This window comes from Tupaia chinensis, unplaced genomic scaffold (genome assembly GCF_000334495.1).
Source record: "Tupaia chinensis unplaced genomic scaffold, TupChi_1.0 Scaffold138757_1, whole genome shotgun sequence".
NCBI classification, from domain to species: Eukaryota; Metazoa; Chordata; class Mammalia; order Scandentia; family Tupaiidae; genus Tupaia; species Tupaia belangeri.
The window spans coordinates 2,431,290-2,453,682 of record NW_006198649.1 but is presented as its reverse complement, the minus strand read 5'-3'; the positions used below and the strand labels follow the sequence as shown (position 1 = coordinate 2,453,682).

Sequence of the window (22,393 nt, the reverse complement as noted above, 5' to 3'; positions counted from 1 at the left end):
ATTTTATTTATTTATTTATTTATTTATTTATTTATTTATTTATTTATTTATTGGAGAGATTTTTGCTATAGGGCACGTGCGCTCTCCAGACAGACAGAGAGAGACATAGAGACAGAAAGTGAGAAATCACCCCCCAGGGGGGATGGTCACACCACAATCCCTTCTCCTCCATTCTCCTCTCAGGATCCTGGGCATGCACAGACACGCGCCCGGTGTGAGTTTTAAGCCACCAGGTCCGGGACGCAAACTGCGGTCGACTACGTGGGAGTCCAGCGACGTAGCCATTGCACTAACTGCTGGTTCCCGTACAAAAGCTTTTCTTAAAAAGTGTCAGAGTTGGAGAATCACTGGGAAAAGATTTTGTGTAAGTTAATATTAGATGAAACCTTTTCCAGGCACTGGCCAAAACTGTAAAGGGTGATTGGAAAAAAGTTGCTGGTTTTGTTGAAGAACTTTTCTGGAATATTTGTCAAACTCAGGACATGCAAAGTTAGGTACCAATGATTGAGATGCCCAATATAGCGAATAATTGCCAAAAGGAAAGGGTATTGGGGACTGCTACTGCTATGGAGGATAATGTTTCTAATCTAGAGATTCATATAAGAATTCCCTAAAATGCATGTTAACTAAAGTTTCTCATCTGCGGCACTATCATCTTTTGGGAATTGATATTGCTTTGTGGTGGGAAATGTTCCAGTGCGTTCTTTAGCAGTGTCGTTGGCCTACATCCAATAGATGCCAATATGCACACTTGCAGTGTAAAAGCCAACAGTGTTTTCAGATATTTCAGAGTGTAGTTGGGGGCACACAAGGGTCACCAATTGATAACTGTTGTCAAAGAACTACAAAGTCATATTCTTAATACTGCTCTTCTTTCCTGGCCCAACTTTCTGAACCCCACACATTGAGTGGTACCTTTTCCTCACATAACATATTTTTTGTTGTTGCTTTTGTTGCAGCACCCATTCTTTCTTGTATAGTTCAAAAATCTTTCCCTTACTCATGTGTCCCTGTAGCAGGGTAATGTGGAGAAAGCTAGGCCCTAGAGAAATATATGTGTGAGTTCAAATTTCAGCTTTGTCCCATTCGTGAGTAATTTGGAAATTTGTTTAAGCTTTATCTTTAATTTCTGCCTGAGTACTCTCCTAGGTCTCCAAATTCTACTATTAATTGGGGGGAAAAGGTCATGAAGCCCATGATCCTGATGTTTGAATTAATAATTCATCCAGTCCTGGTCTAAAGTAGAATCCAAAAGTAGAGAAACATCATTAATAATCCAAATCTGCCACCAGAATTCACCACTTATACAACAGTATGTGGGATCACATACACAAAATGTCTATAATATTGTGATACAAGCCCTCTAATTTGTCCTCTGATTATCCCCACCATGTTGTATTTACTCTTTTAATTCTTTCTTTGGGTGTAAGCTAAACCCAGTTACTAGATTCTAATAAATAGAATATATCAAAGGTGATGAGAAGCCACTTCCAAGGTTGGATTATAAAAGTCTGACTTCCATTTGGTGGATGCCTTCTCAATTCTCTCATTTCTCTTATTTATTAGCTCTAAGGGAAGTTATTTGTCAGACTGTGAAATGCCCTACATAGAGATCTACAGGTCCAGCAACTGGAGTCAATAGTCAAAGTGGAGTTGAGACCCTCTGATAGCCTGCAAGAAACTGAATCTCACCAACAGCCACATGAACGAATTTGGGAGGGCATCCTCCCACAGCTAAGCCTTCTGATGAAACCGATCTCTGCATAATATCTTAATTATATTACATGAGAGGCCTTGAAACAGAAGTCCCAACTATATTGTTCCACAGACAGTAGGAGACAATAAGTGTTAATTATTTTAAGTTACTAGCTTCTGATAATTTTATATATAGCAACAGATAATTAATGCAAACATAATGGGAAATGTGTCTTCTTTTCTTTCCCTCCTTATTTCTATGATGATGACAATGATAATCTCTCTTCCTCTTTTCTCAGATGAGACTGTCCAATAAGTCTTCAGACTTTCAATTTTCCTAGGGTAATCCTACATTTGGTGACCATATTATTACCATTCCTCCAAACCCTGAGCCCTGATATTATCTGTCATTTCTTTTTCCCATTAATAACTGCCATAAGATAAAAAATTTTATAATGACACTATTAGGGATCTGATGGTTGTGATTTCACACTAGCTATTCAATTCATGTTTTATTTCAGTCTCAGGTTCAAAACACCCAAAACAAATCCTTGATAAAGAATTTAGTTTGGGCATCTCAAAGCAATCTCCTCTTCCCTACATCTATATATCATTTCAATACTCATTTATTTTTATCCTTCTCAAAAGATGGAGAAATTACATAATACAGTTATATAACCTTACTACTTTAATATAGTAAGTGCTAAGTAAATATTAAGGGTTGTTTTTATTAGTTTAATTTCTTCCTCTTCCAAATCCCCCTCTTCTTTCTAATCTTATAGGTGTTTAGTTCCATTTCTAGGCTCTACTTCAGTCAACTTCCTGTTCTAAATACATAAAATAATTCATAAAACCAATTAGCTATTTTTTCCCTTCGTCAAGTCTCAAAACAACCCACTTATTATTTAATGCCCCTGGATAAAAATAAAATCAAATGAAAAAATGGAGTTAAAGATATTATGATCAGTCCAAAAATCAATTAAATAACTTCCCTTTTCCCCTATTAACTAGAAAATTGTCTACTTGATTAAAAACTAATGGCCAACCATCTCAGAAACTAATTCATAGCTTGCATTACTTCTTTTTTTTTTTTAAAGTATGTCAAAAAGACAAATGGACTAATATATCCTTGATTTTCTTATAATGAAAGAAAATGAACTTTTATAAAGGTAAAATTACACTAAAATAATATGAAAGGGACCAATATACCAAAGCAACAGGTAATCTCCACATTATAATTTGGCCTGTCAGCATATCCAGGGCTGGATTCTTGAAACTAGTCTAAGAATCAATCTCTTGTCTAAGTGTCAGAGAATGGAATAATTTGGAAAATATACGAAAGATTGACCTACCCATAAAAACACTTTCTTCCCATGTCTTTAGTGGTGCTTTAATTAGATTTATGACAGTGGATTAAGACACTATAATCTACTCAATTATATTTAGAAAACTTGATAGTCTCCTAGCAACTATTAATAACTTACTGTGAATTTGTGTGACTAGGACTTGTGAGAATACATTTCTCAGAAACTCAGTTTTGACAAAGAAGAGAGTAGAGAATGATACTAGAGAATCAGATGTGAATGTAGCTCTACTGAACAGAATCATGAACAGCTACAAATAAACACAGAAGCACGGAGTGACTCATGAGGAAACACAGTATCCTGACAGAGATTGGATGTTCTTCATTCATGTAAATTAGCCTAACGTTGCTGTCAGGATCATTCCATGAAAACTGCTGGCTACCTAAGTAAGAAAATTTATGAAACTTGCTGAAGTAATTGTCTCAATAACATATAAAATAATATAGATTCAGAATGACCAAATCTTTCATTTTAGCAAGTTGTCATTGTTCATTCTTTGGAGTTTTTACATTCAGATAACCTATTGAAGAGTGTGAATGCTTAATAGAAGCTTGCTTTTTATGTTACAAGTTTAGAAATTATCCAATTAAGATTTGCAAGATATTTCTAATAAATTGTTTAAGCTAATGCATGTTCATATTTGTCTTTTAAGTAGAATTGAACAGTTCTTTTTATTTTATGATAGTACTTTACTTTTGAAATATTTACTGGGGCTGACCTCCTATGAATATAAACTCTCCATATGATTTTAAAATACTTTCTTGTAGCAAGTTTGAAATGACAGTACAAGTAGTTTAGCTTTACTGTCACAAGAACAAGAAAATATTGAACGAGCCCTAAAAATTCACTATTGGGCAAGGAAATGGTTTTCATAAAATTGAAAAAAGTCCCAAAGCTACAATATTATATTTCTTAAGCTATTGCTGTTACTGACATGAAAAAAATTCTTTGTACAATTCTTGGATGACTTCAGTTGATGACAAAGTGGTTACTAGAAAAATTTTCTAAATAACAGTTTTTAATAAATCTCCAGGCATAGAAGAGACTCTCACTTGAGTGTCACCTGCTTCAATTATAAAGGGTTTAAAATCACATGATTCAGTCTATAAATCAAAATTATATACGATCATCTACCAGCACACATTCATAGAAGTGCAGCATAGTTTACTCAATGTATATCACAAAGTTCTAAATATAGTTTGTTTCAGTGGTTGCAAATACACGATAGCACAGTAGAAAGAATTGAGAGTGGGATACTCCATTACTATACAGCCCCCTAATCTCTCTGTGTTACAGTTTCCTCACCTGTAGCATGAGGGGATACTACAAATGGTATTAAATGTTCCTTCTAGCTCTAGTTTTCAAAGATATATGCAAATGTGGGATTATTAAGAAAGGATTCTTTCACGGAAATAGGTAACATTTACTGTGTAAATGAGCAATAATATTTTGTCACATATTTAGTGCTTTCTATAATAGACTTCAATTTTATACCTGGAACTAAACTGTTCAGAAAGTAAACTGCTCAGACATTTACAATATATATCACATATGTCCCCTCCCTGACAATCAACATTTCACAACCAGGATGTACAATTGTCACAATTTAGGAATCTATACTGACACACCCAAAGTTCACGTTAGGGTCCACAATTCATATTGAGGATTCACTCTTAGTGTTGTTACTTTTACGGGTTTGGGAAACTGTATAATAACATGTTTCTTCAGTGTGCTTGTTGTCTTAATAGTCGGATCACTATGTGATGGTATGAAAAAGGCATTCACTGATTTCCCTTAGTGAGTACCGAACAATGACACTGACATAACAGCATTGCTTATTTTTATCCCCTAAGGCAACTTAGCTCTGATGTTCTACATCTAGTGAACAGTAATCAATACATTGCGTTGGATGGTGCAAATATGAACAGAAGAACTATATATATATATATATATATATATATATAGTTCTTCTGTTCATATTTGCACCATCCAACGCAATGTATTGATTACTGTTCACTAGATGTAGAACATCAGAGCTAAGTTGCCTTAGGGGATAAAAATAAGCAATGCTTATATATATATGCTAGAAATATTTATGTAAATAATCAGTCTCTGAGTAAAATGATCTCTATTTAATTAATATTCCATTGTTTGATTATTATGAAAAAGTCATAAATACCCCCAAGAGGAGAAGGGATTGAATAGGGCATTACTTACTAAAGATGACAAAAGTAAATGGAGCGATGGGCTTTGTTTTGAAGGCTTTTCTCCCAACTAAAATACACCTTGCGAAGCTTTAAATGCAGTATTCATTCATCAGGAGGAATATCACCCAGCAGGTAAGGATTTTCAAAGCTCAATATTTCTTTTCCAGTGGAATGGGATTTTTCCAGTGAAGAGATAAAAATGCTTTGAACATTTTAAATCTAGCCACAGGATCTTCTTTCTACTGTGGAAGGTATCCAGAATTGCTACAGCTGGTGAAAAAATTCCTTTCGCTGCATAAAGCTTTAACTGACTGGGACCAAACCCAGCAAGATTCAGATTCAGATCTGCTAATTCTTAAGAAGTGTAAAGTTTTCAACAATACATTGATCCCTATAAAATTGTGGCAACAAAATTTTCTTAAAAAGTTATGATACTTGTACTTAACAAATGATCATCCTCCACTCCATAATATGGCAACTATCTGACTGGAGTAGGGGCAACTTTACCATTTTGTCATCTCATCTTCAATTTATCCTGATGTAGGAAATATGTCCTATCTCATTAGTGGAAGACAAATGAAACATAGAGAGTTATCTGCAGAGACGACTAATAGACAAAGAAGCTATAATAAGATGAAATATCAGGCCATGATAAATAAATAGAGATTGACGCCTCAAAATTTTTTTTTCTCTAAGGAGCAATCCATTTATTTTACTTTCCTTTTTCTTGAAGTAACTCCCTCCACAAAGTTAGAGACTGTATATATGATATTATAAATCAAGATGCTGACATTTATCTTAATCCTAATATATTTTCATAAAACACAATTATTAAAGAATCAGACTGTAAAGTACATCCAAGCCACAAGTTAGGTTGAAAATTGGTTGAAAGTTCTTACTACTACCACCGCCATCAATGTTTTCATTCGGAGTTCAGTTGATTCATTATCTAAGCAATGCATGCTAGTCTGTTAGGGTAACATTTAGTGACTGTAAACAGCTCGTGCTATAATCTAATGTTTAAGTAGTTGCTCTTCAAACTGCTGCTGCTGATGATGATGTTCATTTCCACTAGAGAAATTGTCTAACCTATTCTTACTGCCCCAAGTAGTTAATATAGCTGAGTAAAAAATATAGTAACAGTCGAGGGAACATGAAAACACAAACCTTGCCAGTTAGACTTTTAATATAGTTTCCAGGGCATGTTTTTTAACCAAAGAAAATAAATTGTGTGTACACCCAGGCATACACTAATAAGACCACATGATCACTTCTGCCATAAATTGTTTCCCATCTCTTTCATATTGTTACCATTGTCTGAGCACCCATGTATATATAGGAGGCACCATTTTAATCATTTGCATATGTTGATCCAAATATTCCTACATCCCCAAAAAGTAAAGAAACTGAGTCTCAGAAGAACGTCCCCAAGCAAATAAGCTAGTAAATAGCAGAGCTAACATTAGAATCCAAGTTGCTGCTAAATTCTGGACTCTTCCACCACGTGTTACTGGCCTCTAGCTTTTTAACTCTTTTTGGTTTCTTTCTTTTACTTTTCTTTCTTTCTTTTCTTTTCTTTCTTTCTTTCTTTCTTCCTTCCTTCCTTCCTTCCTTCCTTCCTTCCTTCCTTCCTTCCTTCCTTCTTTCTTTCTCTCTTTTTTCTTTCTCCTCTTTCTTTCTTTCCTTTTTATTTATTTATTTTTAAATTTGCTACAAGCACTCACAGGGAAGCGCCAGCGAGAGAGATAGTGAGAAACCAACCTCAGGGAAGATTGCCATAGTGCAATCCCTCCTCATCCATTCTCCTAGGATTTGGGCATGCACTCAGGCAAAGGGCGTTTTTTAAGCTGTAGGTGTGGGACTTGCATCATGCAGCTGAAAGTGTGGGATCTAGCCACTGCCATCACCATGGGACAGACTGGCCCTCTCTTTGATTTCAAAACAATTTTTACATTGCTGTTTTCAGATTAATGGTAGGAACTGGAATCAATTCTTGAACATTCTGCCTATGTCATTATTCCATATGCCTACATTCTTTTATATTTAGAAGAAAAAATAGATTTTCTAAAAATAACTTCTCCCTAGGAATATAAATTTAAAACATGGCAGGAGCAATATAAAGAGTGTAAACTTTTAACTAAAACAGCTAACTCACCCTGATAAAAGTTACTTCAAAATAAAATAAGCCTATAATAATAGCTATTCATAACTTTGAAACAGAAAGGATGCTCTTCTCTGCAAATAAACTTGTCTTTGTGATATTAAACTTAATCTATTTTAAGGCCCATATAAAACTTCGAAGAGTAAATATAACTCACACAAATCATCAGTTTACTCTTAAGGAGCAAGAGATTTACCAACGATCTAATCAGGACTTTTGGGAACATTGTTTATTTTACTATTCCTACCTCCCAGAAATTTACAAATACTTTTGAAAGTCATTATGGAGTCTTTAAAAAGGTATGAGATTTTGTAAGATTTTTCTAAGACTTTTTAGCCTTAGAAAAAATATATACAAAAAAGCAAGAAGTTTGTTTTACTACTAAATGCTATACAATGAAGCTCTGAAGAAAAACATGTGTGTGCGTGAGAGACAGGATGCATTATGCACTGTAGGATAATAAACCTTCCATGAATAATGAGGCTTGAACATATTTGATCAGCTCTCACAGTGCGATTTTGGTAAAATTAACATATTGTTCAAATACAATATACTATATTTGTCTGTACTTCCCTTTGGGAAAGGCCCTTTTATAAATGTAGGAAATTTGCCTTTATGTGAGTCTGAACATTTGGTGCAAAATAATTTACTTAAGAAAAATCATCTTTGAAGTATTTGTGAAGATCTCAAATAATTCATTAATTTTTAGCCAAGAATTCTATTAACATATGATTAAAGGAAATGCGTTAGAGCTGGGCTTAAAATAGCATTATTATTAGTAACTCATATGCTGATGCGTAGGGAATTTTTCTATAAGACTGCAGAGATAACTTTTTAAAAACATGAAATACTAAAGAGCTATATATTTTTTTTAACATTAGATAAAATCAGGTATTTACAAATACAAAAATACTGAGTCCATGCATGTACATGCTTAACATTAAAGCACTGACTCAAGAAAAAAAAACAGCAAAAATAGAAAGTGGAGAAATGTGTTTTTGTAAGTTTAAACCTTTAGCATAGAATACTATAATCTGAATATGTGTGAAAGAAGCATACATAATGGTTATGCTATGTCTGAATTTAGTGATTAGCAAAAAAAAAAAAATTCAGTTCAATACATTCAGCAATGCCTACCACTGAGTCCCAATTATTTATTTGCATTAGCTACAGCAAAATAATAGTGTTCAACTTGTTTTCTTTCATTGTTAGCTAAAACATAAGGAGATAAAATAAAATTTGACATCAAAGTGATACATACTGTATTCAAAAATAATTTAAAGTGGCTTAGCATTATGATTTTTAGCATTACTTGAATTTATTTTTCACCCCCTACATTAGAATAATCACATACTAAAAAAACATTTTAAGTATATAACAGGTCAAAATGCTTTATATATTTCATATTTTCAATTAAATAAAATGCCATTTGAAAAGAAAGGAAAGTGAAATAAAAATGAATTAACCAAGCACAGTATATTAACACAATTTCAACTCAAATGCTATATTTTGGAAAATTCTATTTGACTTTTTAGCCAGGCAAAACATATACAGAGCAATTTGTAGTAGGCTTAAAAATTCATCTCTAATTTCCTTTCTTATTCTCATCTTCACAATCAGTACAGATAGGAAGGTTATATTTCCATCATGTTTAATAAATCAAGTGACCATATTATACATGAATTATGAAGGAAAGTTATTTACCTGCATGGAAATCTATTCCCACAGCAAATGAAGCTCCTGATATAGGCATCAAAGCATCCATCTTGTCACTTGGTTCAAGAGGTATTCCCCTGATTCCTTCATGAACAGAATACATAAGAAATGACTCTATACCTAGATTGGGAGGGAAAAGCCAAAAATAAATATTCAAAATTAAAATAATTCCACTAGTTTTATTTTTAACTACATTAACTTACACTAATAAATGTATTTTTCATCCCAGGAGTCTGACAATTTGAATTTCCAAAAAGTTCCAGTATGGTGATGATGCTACGAGAATATATTTTTTTTAACATTAGATAAAATCAGGTATTTACAAATACAAAAATACTGAGTCCATGCATGTACATGCTTAACATTAAAGCACTGACTCAAGAAAAAAAAACAGCAAAAATAGAAAGTGGAGAAATGTGTTTTTGTAAGTTTAAACCTTTAGCATAGAATACTATAATCTGAATATGTGTGAAAGAAGCATACATAATGGTTATGCTATGTCTGAATTTAGTGATTAGCAAAAAAAAAAAAATTCAGTTCAATACATTCAGCAATGCCTACCACTGAGTCCCAATTATTTATTTGCATTAGCTACAGCAAAATAATAGTGTTCAACTTGTTTTCTTTCATTGTTAGCTAAAACATAAGGAGATAAAATAAAATTTGACATCAAAGTGATACATACTGTATTCAAAAATAATTTAAAGTGGCTTAGCATTATGATTTTTAGCATTACTTGAATTTATTTTTCACCCCCTACATTAGAATAATCACATACTAAAAAAACATTTTAAGTATATAACAGGTCAAAATGCTTTATATATTTCATATTTTCAATTAAATAAAATGCCATTTGAAAAGAAAGGAAAGTGAAATAAAAATGAATTAACCAAGCACAGTATATTAACACAATTTCAACTCAAATGCTATATTTTGGAAAATTCTATTTGACTTTTTAGCCAGGCAAAACATATACAGAGCAATTTGTAGTAGGCTTAAAAATTCATCTCTAATTTCCTTTCTTATTCTCATCTTCACAATCAGTACAGATAGGAAGGTTATATTTCCATCATGTTTAATAAATCAAGTGACCATATTATACATGAATTATGAAGGAAAGTTATTTACCTGCATGGAAATCTATTCCCACAGCAAATGAAGCTCCTGATATAGGCATCAAAGCATCCATCTTGTCACTTGGTTCAAGAGGTATTCCCCTGATTCCTTCATGAACAGAATACATAAGAAATGACTCTATACCTAGATTGGGAGGGAAAAGCCAAAAATAAATATTCAAAATTAAAATAATTCCACTAGTTTTATTTTTAACTACATTAACTTACACTAATAAATGTATTTTTCATCCCAGGAGTCTGACAATTTGAATTTCCAAAAAGTTCCAGTATGGTGATGATGCTACGAGATTTTTTGCTATAGGGTGCATGCACTTACCAGTAAGACAGAAACAGAAAGTGAGAAATAACTCCCCAAGGGGCCTGGCCATACCATAGTCCCTTCTCCTTCATTCTCTCAAATTTTGGGCACACAAACACACACAGCCAGTGTGTTTCAAACCAACAGGTCCAGGACTCAAAACATGGTCAACCAAGTGGGAATCCAACACCTTAACCACTATGCAACCTGCTGGTCCCGGAAACCACACTTTCATATGCACAGAGGTATGGAATTCTTGGAATTCAACCTGCCTGACTACAGAATTCATTCCCTTGTCTCTAAAATCCAAGCATCTCTTTGCATGTATATGAAAATAAAATTCAATTTTAAATGTGACACTAGATAACTGTATCACTATTTTTATTTTTTCCTTTTAAAATGTTATTTATTTATGTATTTCATTAGAGAGAAACTGAGAAAGAGACAGAGAAAGAAACAGTCTATCTGCAATGGGGTCATGGCTCCACAATCCATCCCCAGCCTTCTGCCAGTCAGAATCATGAACATACATGGACAGGGAAACCTCGGGATGGAAAACTGGGCCTTTCCCATATAGCTTCACTAGTGCCAAGCACTGGGTTACTCTGCCAGGCCAGCACAACTTAACACTTGTTTTTCTTTTCTTTTTTTTGGAGAGGTTTTGCTGTAGTGCACATGCACTCGCCAGAAAGACAGAGACAGAAAGCAAGAAATCACCCCCCAGGGGGGATGGCCATGATCCCTTCTCTTCCATTCTCCTCTTGGGATCTCGGGCACACATGAGTTTAAGAGTGCCTGACATAGTAAGCGCACAATAAATACTAATTTAAATGAAATAAAATAGTAATATAAATATACATATTTAAAAATAATACTGGAATATTTTTTCAGGTAAGTAAGTTATGATCACTAGATACAAACCAAAGCTCTTTGTGACTAATAAAACTAGGGACTATGAGACAAGAAATAGGAACACAGATGCCCTGGGTTCCAGTTCATTTGCTGTGTTCTTCTCCCTCAGTTATGCAGCACTGAGACCACACATTCTCTCTGGTGCTTTTTTTAAAACAGTGGAAAGAAGGGACCAGCAGTTAGCATAATGGCTATGTCGCTGAACTCCCATGTAGTCGACAGCAGTTCGAGTCCCAGATCCGGTGACTTAAACTCACGTCGGGCACATGTGTGGGCGTGCCCAAGATCCCGGGAGGAGAATGGAGGAGAAGGGATTGCAGCATGGCCATCCCCCCTGGGGAATGATTTCTCACTTTCTCTCTCTCTGTCTTTCTTGTGAGCACACACGCCCTATAGCAAAAACCTCTCAAAAAAAAAAAAAAAAAAAAAAAAAGGGAAAAAAAAAAAAAAAAAAAAAACAGTGGAAAGCAAACATAACTATATTCAAGTTGTACATTAATACCAGCCAACAAACACTGGTTTCATTTCAACTTTTGCTATTTAAGTTGAAGGTAGTTTTCCTGAATATAAAGTTTTTATAATAAACTGTAGTACTGAAAATAACTTAAAATTAGAAAATCTTATAAAGAAATATGATTGTACTTTAAATGTCTTAGATACATTAAAAATTCTACAAATAGGCTAAGCAGTGAACCACTGTCCCGATAATCTAGTATTCTATTTTTTCTAAGTTCTTAGCTGTCTTTCTTTGGTCTTTCTTTGCTCACCTAAAGTATATATGATATATAATGACAGAAGAAGTAAATTCACTAGAGCTAAGGTTATATTTTGTAACGAAATACCTTGGCATGACATGCGGTTCTTTTGTAGATAATATCCTACTGTACACATGCAAGTTCTTGTAGTTTCAGATGTTGGTAAACAAAGCTGAGAGCATCCCCCATTATTTAGTTGGCAAGAATTGCTGCCTGTATAGAAGAAAAACAAAACAAAAGAAAAATAAATGATGCAATTAAAGAAAAATGTTATTTCATTTTCGTTAGTATCACATTTTATTCTTTCTAATAATTTTATGTGGTAAATTATGATTGATTTCTGGCTTCCAGAAAAGTAAACAGAGATAGATACATAAGCAGATTCACAGTTACAGAAAAGCAAAGTGAAATTGATTTGTCAAGAACATTGTCATAGACCTTTGTAATACAGTATAAGATCTCAGAAAACAGAGTATCTTTCTTTTTTGATTTTTAAATTTCACATCGGCTCTATAATTATTTCCTTTGTAAGAATATTTCATACCAATGTGTCATGTACATTACATTATTAACTCAGCTCAAAGATATACCTGTGTAAAAAAAGTAGATACAAATACATGGATTTAATTAATTTTTAAACAAGTAAATAAATTTCCATTTGTACAAACATAATTTTCCCAAAATATATGAAAAGTATACATATGTGAGTTATCTTATTACTCAACATATTAATTTTTATATTCAGTGACAAATACTAAGTAGCCACAGGTAAGAATTCAATAATGAATTTACAATACCCAATGTGCTAATTAAAGCTGGTAGTTAAAATTTTACCCAGCAAGTTCATTAAACATCCCATTTTTAGACCTTTTTATTATTGTAGGACATACGATTCCATTTATTGGATGTTCAAGCTCTGATATTAAGTATATCCAATGAGAATTATAAAGCACGATGAAAGCTATATATCATTAGTGCTCTATGGTGATTCAAAATACTAGTGCAATCCGTTGTTTGTCATCTCCCAAATTCAAGATAGTCTTGTGAAACTTAGTTGTTCCATTAAACATGTCATGAGTTCTGTCATTTTGAAAGTTCGAAGTGCTCTCAACTTAGATTTCTCATTAGATCTACCACATTCTCTGCTCATTTACTATAGCTGCCAGTTCAGCCATCACTGACTCCATCTTGTGTAATCTGAACTTCTGAGATGCTTACATTTATCTCCAATATAAATTAATGAATATTAATTACTTCATTACTCTTTCTTCCAGGCTGATGTATAATACTAAGATGAATTTGAGATTTTTGATTTTTTAAAATAATGAGACAATTTAATCTACAGATTTACAATAATTCTATACTGTACATATTCTATTTTATGGAAAAAAATGGGAATGCTTATTAATGTAATGTAAAACTCTAGAGATGCAGACTTATTTTACTACCAGGAATGACTGAAAGGCTAGGAGAGAGATTGATGACAAATGATGCTTAACTACAGAGTTCAAAGGAACACCACATGGAGAGAAGAAGATAAGGGAATTGAAGAAATAAAGAAAAATAAGCAGTTTTGAGAAAGAATTTATAAAAGAAGAGAACATGAGGACTTACATAGCCTTAATATCAAGAATATATGAAAAAATAATAAAAAGGACCTTATGGTACTATATCTTTTTAACTATAGTTGTTAAGAGTAGCAACATATTCAGTGGTATATTTAATTTTGATTAAAAAAATTAATATATTTTAACAATTATGTTGTACACTAATAATACACATTGTGTCATTTTTTTTTGGTCTCAAATGGGAAATTTATAGTGAGAGAGAGGGAAAGTAAAAAATAATAATGAAATGAGTTATTATTTACAGTAAGTATTCCTATTAAATATAGACTGAAGTAGGAAAATATAGTAAATTTTAAAATTAATAATTTATGAAGTGATTATCTATCAAAGAAGAAATACTAGATTGGCTTATATTTTGTAATGACATTAATGTCCAAACCTCATGTCCCAAACCTCTAGTGGAGCTAGAAAGTCCACTTGACTAACGAGAAGTCTCAACTCTCCAGTGATCTGTGTCAAAAATGATAAATGAAGTAGATAATTGTACTTTAAAATCTAAAGAGGCAGTAATGTTAACACCTTAAAGAGTCTAAATTGCTCATATTTCATACTAATGAAGCTTTTAAGCTACCTGCAGTGATTCTGTTAATGGGATTGTCTTTAATACAGCTGCTTTTATCAGCATATTCCTTTAGTAAAAATGGTATTTTCACTCCATTTAAGCTTAATCATACTATATGATTGATTTCTAAATATTAGAGGCCTTTTGCAGTTTGATAATACTTCTCCAGGGCATAGAACAACTGTACCTATAGGATCAAATCTTTAAAAGATGAGGGAAAAATCTGTTAATGAGAGCAAAAATGAATCAAGAATAATATATTAATTTTTACTCTCAGAAACTTCATTGAAACTATTTAGAAAAAGAATGAACATTAATGTACAATTTCAAACAAAATATATGCTTCTTCACATTTTGAAAAAGTAAATATAAATATTTTTAAATATCCATTAAGAAATTCTCTCTCTCTCTTTCTCTCTGAACATTGCAATTTCTTATGTTGCATTTTCAGACACAATTTCACCACTCTACATTATGCACTAGGATTTACAACAGTATTGTACGTTTTTACACTTCACAAATATATTTTACTGGAAATCCATGAAAATGTACATGATATTTTATTTACTTAGTACTAGTACCTTATTCTCAATTGTATAACCTTGTCTTCATGACTTGAATTCCAGTAAAATTATTTCACTACAAAAATTGTTCCATGACTGAACTGTAGAGAAAAATCCTTGTTCATCATTAAAGATGATGATAAAAAAATGTCAGAGAATAAATACAAATTGTGCATAAGAGCTTGAGTGTTGATATCTTCTCAGCAACAACAGAAGTCAAATAATAAATACAGATTAACTTATTAATCATTTTCTATTTAAAGTGATTACTTTTGTTATGAAAAAGGAAGGTATTGCCTCTTGCCCTTGACAAGTAATGATTCCATAGCAAAATTTGACCCATGCTCTGTAAAGGCAAATTTTGAATCTGGTTCCCATTTTGTCAAATGTAGGCAAAGCTCTCCATTGATGTAGCCAATAAATTCTGCCTGCTTGATGATTGTCACCTGTCTTCAAAACTGATCCTCTGGGTTGTCTATTCTTCTTCCTACTCTTTCTGCTTTGGTCTACTTGCTTAAAATTCTTCAGAATTCTTTTTTCCTTTTATTTTTAAGATTTTTTGCCATAAGGTACGTGAGCTTATTGAAGAGAGAGACAGACACAGAGACAGAGAGAGGCAAATTGAGAAATCATCCCCCAGGAGAAATGACCCTTATCCTCCTTTCTCCTCTCAGGATTCTAGGCATGCACATGTAAGCATCAGGCATGATTTTTAAGCCATTAGGTCTGTCTGGGACTTGAACCACAGTTGACCATATGAGAGTCTGGTGCCTCACCCACCATGCCAAATGCTCTCCCTGAAAATCCTTTTCTAATTTCCAATAATCATTCTTGAAAACTTTTTCCAAGGAGTATATTAAGCTAAGGATTTTTATAGCATACTCAAAAATAAGACAGAACACAGAAAAATCTGTATCTCTATCTATCTATCATCTATCTATCTATCCATCCATGACACTAGCAGAACTCCTTTCCTGCAAGAATAAAATAAATACATACACACACACACACACACACACACACACACACACATATATATACACACATATTTGTATAAACATATATTTTATATATTACATATATAAAATAATCCATAGTACATATACATATATATGTAATATATTACACATATAAGATATATATTACACATATAAACATATACAGTTTTCTTTCAGGAAGGGAATTCTGCTAATCATGAAGCAAAAACTAAGAAAGCAGGTGTGGGGCTGTACTGGCTGGCATCTCTAATCCAATTGCCATTTGGGCAATGTGACAAGTCCACCTATGTAAGCCATCTGTTAGTTCTCTCACTCCATTTTACTGCACACCATTTGGACAAGCAAAAACAAAAACAAAAACAAAAACAAAACAAAATGCTTACAGCCAGACAATGTACTGCTTTGGATATGAAATTTTTATACTGACATAGTCTGTTTGAAGTCCCCTAGTTCATTCAGCTTCTGAGTTTAATTACACATTGTATGTTTTTTGTTGAGATTTTTCTTATTGTTACATTTTAAAATCAAGAACTGAATAAAGACTACTTTAAAGAACTGACAAATTAAGATTTCTAGGGTAGCCTGCCAATGTTATGAAAGTTCATTATACACCTGTTAAAGGCATTTCTCTGACAGTATTAAGCGCCATTTTCTTTTATTTCCTTTTTTTTATTAGAATCAAGAATAAGTTCCTTTTATTGCTAAATTGAGGAAATAGTATTTAAAGAGAATACTATATATTTAAAAGTGGCATAAATTAATTGCAGTCTGACTTACCTTGCTGTGCTTCTTTATCATACACTTTCATGTGAACAACCCCAGAAGTCTTATTTCGAAGGATGGTGGGATTTCTTCCATCTCTTTTGCTGCAGGTCCCAAGCTGAGCTAAATTTTGGTCTGCCCACCACAGTTTCTTATCTATAAAATTGAAAGAATTTTTAAAAGGAAAACACAATCATCCAATTAAATAATAATAGATAGTTATTAAACTATAGTACTTTCGATTTCTTTTATTATATTTCCAAGCTCATTTTAAAGGAAACAATAAAATTACTTTCATTTCTATCCAAACCATAGTAATATTTTAATGTTCAAATGTTTCTCCTCTATGCCCAAATTTTCTTTACTTCAGCTTTTCTTTTTTCTAACAAAAGCTTGTTATATTCTGATATATCATATGAATATTATATAAATGAAAACATATTCAAATTAAAATAAGAGACCTTATTATTTACATGCTTATACATTAAATAGTAGTTTATGCTATATTTATAAATGAATGGCAAAATCCAACAACATATCTAAACAATCACAAAAAAGATGTAGTTCTCCAACTTTCCATTTGTTAAAAGTGTGGAAGTTTTCCATCATTTGTATTCTCTATTACCAGTTTCTTCACAATTACAAAACCTCCTTTATTCTTGCAGTCTGTGCCCCATTCTCTAGTACTTTATTAATTTGTGCTGCTACCTCATATTGAGTGCTCATTTGATATTAGAGTCTCTGCAATGATAAATATATATATAAATATATATATATTATGTATATGATATACAGAATTGAATACACACACACACACACACACATACACACATACACAAAGAGAGAGAGAGAGAGAGAGGAGAGAGAGAGAGGGAGACTCCTTAACCTTTGGAAGCTAGCATTCTATAGAGATTATATATTCATTATCATATAATTTCAAGCTGTCATAGCAAAAGTTAAAAAAAAAAACCTGTTAGTATTACCACTTGATAAGGAATTTGCGATGTAGAGACTGAATTAAATCTCAAATTTATAGAAAGGAAAAGGACACCTATGACAGATACAAGGCTTTGTCTCACTCCAAAATGTCTGTTTTTTCAAAACTCCATGATGAGAACACTACAATTTTTAAGATAATGCAGTAATTTTGGATGAAATAAATGATTTTAAAGTATTTGAACTATTTAGCTTTTTCAACAGAATCTAATTCATAATAACTGAGACCACAAATCAGTTTATTCTTAGGAATTGATGTAAGATTATTTAATTCTATGAACAAAATGTTGTAGTTTTTAACTTCAAAGAACAATTATGATCATTCAGATGTCAGGTATTTCAAGAACAATTAAAATACTGACATCATCAAGAATCATCTCTTGCTGGATTTGATCTTGCATAACACACAGTTCTAAATACTTCCCATAGATTAATTTGTTTAATTACTGCAACAATTCTGTAAGTACTATTATTATGAATCATTTATAGTTAAGAACATTGGGGAAAAGAGAGATTCTGTAGTTTTCTCTGGCTGCTTGAATGGGGCCCAGGTCATGGAACAAGCCTGATTCCATAGCTCATGATGTTAATCACATATCTGCAGTGTCCTCTTCCCTATGTGAATATAACTGAGTCATCCTTCTCTTGCCATATAGCTATATTGCTTAGATTTTGATGGGGAGATAGAGTAGCCCATTTATTTATGTTTTTAAATAAGTTTACATAATGATAAAAGATTTCTTGTAAACAAAAATTGTCAGCATTTGGAAGATTTACGTAATTCAGGTAGAGACTTTGATTGCTTTGCTCAAAAGATCAATTTCATTCAATGTCCATATAAAATATACTGGACCAAACACATGTTTTCCCTTCTATTTCTTCTACTATGTCATACTGTTACAGAAATAGAAACAGAAAGCAGAATAAACCCATAACAATGAAAATACAATGGGCATATAAGCAATAGGTAAAAGATAATAAAGGGAGAAAAATAGGAAAATGGGAAGATGGACAAAGTTACAGCCTAGAGCAGGATAAAATATGGCTATGGAGCAACAGAAGCCACCCTTTCTGTAGAACTCGGTAACATTAGCCTCACCCTGTAAATAGCAGAATAGGAGTACACAAAAGGTTAAAAAATAGGGTGAATAAGTGAAGAATTTTTAGAAATAGTATCACATACCACCTCTAAATTCATTTATAGCACTTTGTCCTGAATTTATATATAGGTAGCAGCTGATAGAAAGTCTTCAAACAAATAGCCATAGCTCTTTTCTAAAAAGATATTCAGTGAAGAGATTCGGAATATTAAGGCTGTGCTCTGCAATAAATTCTTTTCATCTTGAGGTTTGGAGGAACCAAAGTCTTGCCCCCAGCTCCCTTGTAAAGCAAAACCTGCAAGTCACAGCGTGAAATCAGGTGGAACTTCTAAATGAAGATACCAAGTAGCAAGAGTTCTACTTTCAAAAGGGAAAAGACAGTCATGACAGATACTTAGTCTTTTCAAAAAATCATGGAAAATCAAGAATTTCCATCTCAATGAGGTAAACTAGCAGAAAGAAAAACAAATACTAAGATAATATAGGTACACAAATAATATTAATTCAGAAAAATATTTTAAAATTATTATATTATATAACTAACATATCCAAGGAGATTCTAGTCCATGTTTCATTCTAAAAAATAAAGGATGCTGAAAAAACAAAAACAAAAACAAAAAAAAATTGTGCAATTAAAATGAATTGATTGAGATAGAAAAATCTTTTAAACAAGAGTATTTTTCAACAGAATGACTAGAAGTCTGGTTAAGGATATCTTCCATAATATAGTGAAGAAAAAAACAAAACAGAAAATATAATGGAAAAAAAAAAAAGAACTATGTGGAATGTCAGTCTAAAGAGACCAATGGTGAGTAGCATAAAAGTGGACTAGGAATCATTAGATTCTCTACAGCTATGCACTTGCTAAGGTGAAAATGCTACTTTTACCTAAGAACTATCTTAACTGACCAATAAAAATTATTAATTTTATTAAAACTTGACTCTTTCATATAATATAGTTAATATTGACTCTTTAATATTAAAAATGTCTTCATATTCTGTGAGACAAAATAGAAAGTGTACATAAAGCACTTTTCTGCATACCAATGTACAATGGTCTGGAAGAAATAGACTTTTGAGATTGCTTAAGCTACAAGAAGATTTAACAACTTTTTTGATAGAATACAATTTTTTTTTTGTCTTTAAAGAATGAATGACAAGGGCCAGCAGGTGGCGTGGTAGGTAAGGTGCTGGATTCCCCCCTGACTGAATGTAGTTCAAGTCCCAGACCCAGCAGCTTGACACTGGGCATGTGCGTGCATGCCCAAGATCTCAAAAGGGGAATGAAGGAGAAGGGAGTGTACTATGGCCATCCTTACTTGGGGTGATTTCTCACTAACCCCCTCTCAGACTTTCTCTGTCTCTCTCCAGTGGGTGCATGAGCCCTATGGCAAAACTAAAAAAAAAAAATAAATAAAAAAAAATAAAACGGATAAACGTATGGTCATTCAGACATTTTCTCAAAAATAAATGGAATAGGCTTGTAATGTCAACAGCAAGTGAGAGAATTTACTTTAAAATTTAACCTTTCAAATGATAAGAGTATTGAAAAACATGTATTCATCACCTTAAAACTGACAGGCATTTAATTCTTAAAATTTTTCTAATGATATTCACAGTGATATTCATGAATGCCATTTTTAATATATATATGCAAACATTTGGAATATTTACATAACTCATGGAACCAACAGTTTTCAAGTGACTGATACAAGATAAGGTAAAGTTATGCATGGATAAATGATCAATTCATAGTGCAAACTAGGCTGACAGATTTTAATATAAAAAGAAATAAAAAATTAAAGATATTGTCTTTGCAATTACCTTTATAAAACTACCACTTGTGTTTTGGCATAATTTTAAATAAGAATGTTCATAGTCATCTGAAAAAATTTTAAACTAATCTTCCTATTTCTTTTTTTTTTTCTTTTTCTGGAGAGTCTTTGCAATTACCTTTATAAAACTACCACTTGTGTTTTGGCATAATTTTAAATAAGAATGTTCATAGTCATCTGAAAAAATTTTAAACTAATCTTCCTATTTCTTTTTTTTTTTCTTTTTCTGGAGAGGTTTTTCACTATAGGGCATGTGCGCACACCAGAAAGACAGCGAGAAATCACCCCCCAGAGGGCATGGCCATGCCACAATCCCTTCTCCTCCTTTCTCCTCCCGAGATCTTGGGCATGCACGCACACGCGCCCGGCAGGAGTTTAAGTCACCAGGTCCAGGACTTGAACCATGGTCAACTACATAGGAGTCCAGCGACATAGCCATTACACTAACTGCTGGTCCCACTAATTCTTCCTATTTCTAATTGCATGTATCTCAACCTACACAACATCTGCTGATTCAGAGAATCTAGCTATATTTTATTAAGTCAGACATTAAGGAAATTTGCAAAATGTAAATCATCACTCTCCTCATGCATTATAGTAAATACAGCAATTTTCATTATAAATACAACTTATTCCAGCATGTATTTACTTTTGACATTTTAAGGTTAAATATTTATCATTTTCATAGATTTAATTAATAATTTCAAGATACATGCATATGTGTGTATATACGTTCATGCCATATCAACAAAATTCTTTGGAGCTCTTAATAATTTTTAGGAATAAAAAGGGCCTGGGTCCACCAGGTGGCATGGTGGTTAAGGTGCTGGACTCCCAAAAGACTGTCTATGGTTGGATCCTGGACCCAGCAGCTTGAAATTTACTCTGGGTGTGTGTGAATACTTACCCAAAACCCCAAGAGAAGAATGGAGGAGAAGCGATTGTGGTGTGGCCATCCCTCCAGGGAGTGATTTCTCACTTTTCCCCTTTCTATCTCTGCCTCTCTCTGGAGAAGTCATGTACCCTATGGCAAAAACCTAAAAAAAAAAAAAAAAAAAATAGAAAAAGTGATAAATCTCCCCCCACAGACAGGGTATGGCCAAGTCACAGTACCTTCCCCTTCATTTTACTTTTGGAGTTTTGGGCAAACACTTTTTTTTTGAAATAGTGATTTTTTTTTTTAATTTTTTTTTCTATTAAACATGAGCACTTGCCAGAGATACAGAAAGCAAGAAGTCACCCCAGAGGGAATAGCCACACCATAATCCGTTCTTCTCCATTCTCTTCTCTTGATTTTTGGGTACATGAGCACACATGCCCAGCATGAGTTTTAAGCCACTGGGACTGGGGCTGGAACTGTGGTCAACGTCATGGGAGTCCAGCAACGTAACCACTACACCATCTGTTGATCCCAGGCATGCACTTTTGAATGACACTATTGCATTCGCCTTACTTCCCCAACTCAGAATTCCCAGTCATCATAAGAAAAGTAAAGAGATAGCCAAGAAACACCCATTAATAGAAAATCAGCATGGCAAATCAGCATGGCCATGATTTCACTCCATGACCAATAGACCAAATTAAGTAGCTAAATGGGAGAGAAATAAACAGGAAACAGAGGAAACAAAAACAATCACAACAATAAAAATGAAATAGAAAAAAATTCTTTTAAAAAATAACACTTTTGGAGAGAAAATGGAGATTA

The 22,393-nt window shown here is 32.9% G+C and overlaps 1 protein-coding gene across 1 annotated transcript in view; it reads right to left on the bottom strand.

The window, feature by feature from the left end:
* LRP1B (LDL receptor related protein 1B) overlaps nucleotides 1-22,393 on the bottom strand; it is a 1,871,701-nt gene that overhangs the window by 572,171 nt on the left and 1,277,137 nt on the right. Inside the window, exons 37-39 of the mRNA XM_027765590.1 lie at nucleotides 16,773-16,913; nucleotides 12,332-12,457; nucleotides 10,272-10,403 (exon numbers count right to left, since the gene is read on the bottom strand). Coding sequence (XP_027621391.1) covers nucleotides 10,272-10,403; nucleotides 12,332-12,457; nucleotides 16,773-16,913 — 399 coding nt within the window. The remainder of the gene's footprint in view (nucleotides 1-10,271; nucleotides 10,404-12,331; nucleotides 12,458-16,772; nucleotides 16,914-22,393) is intronic.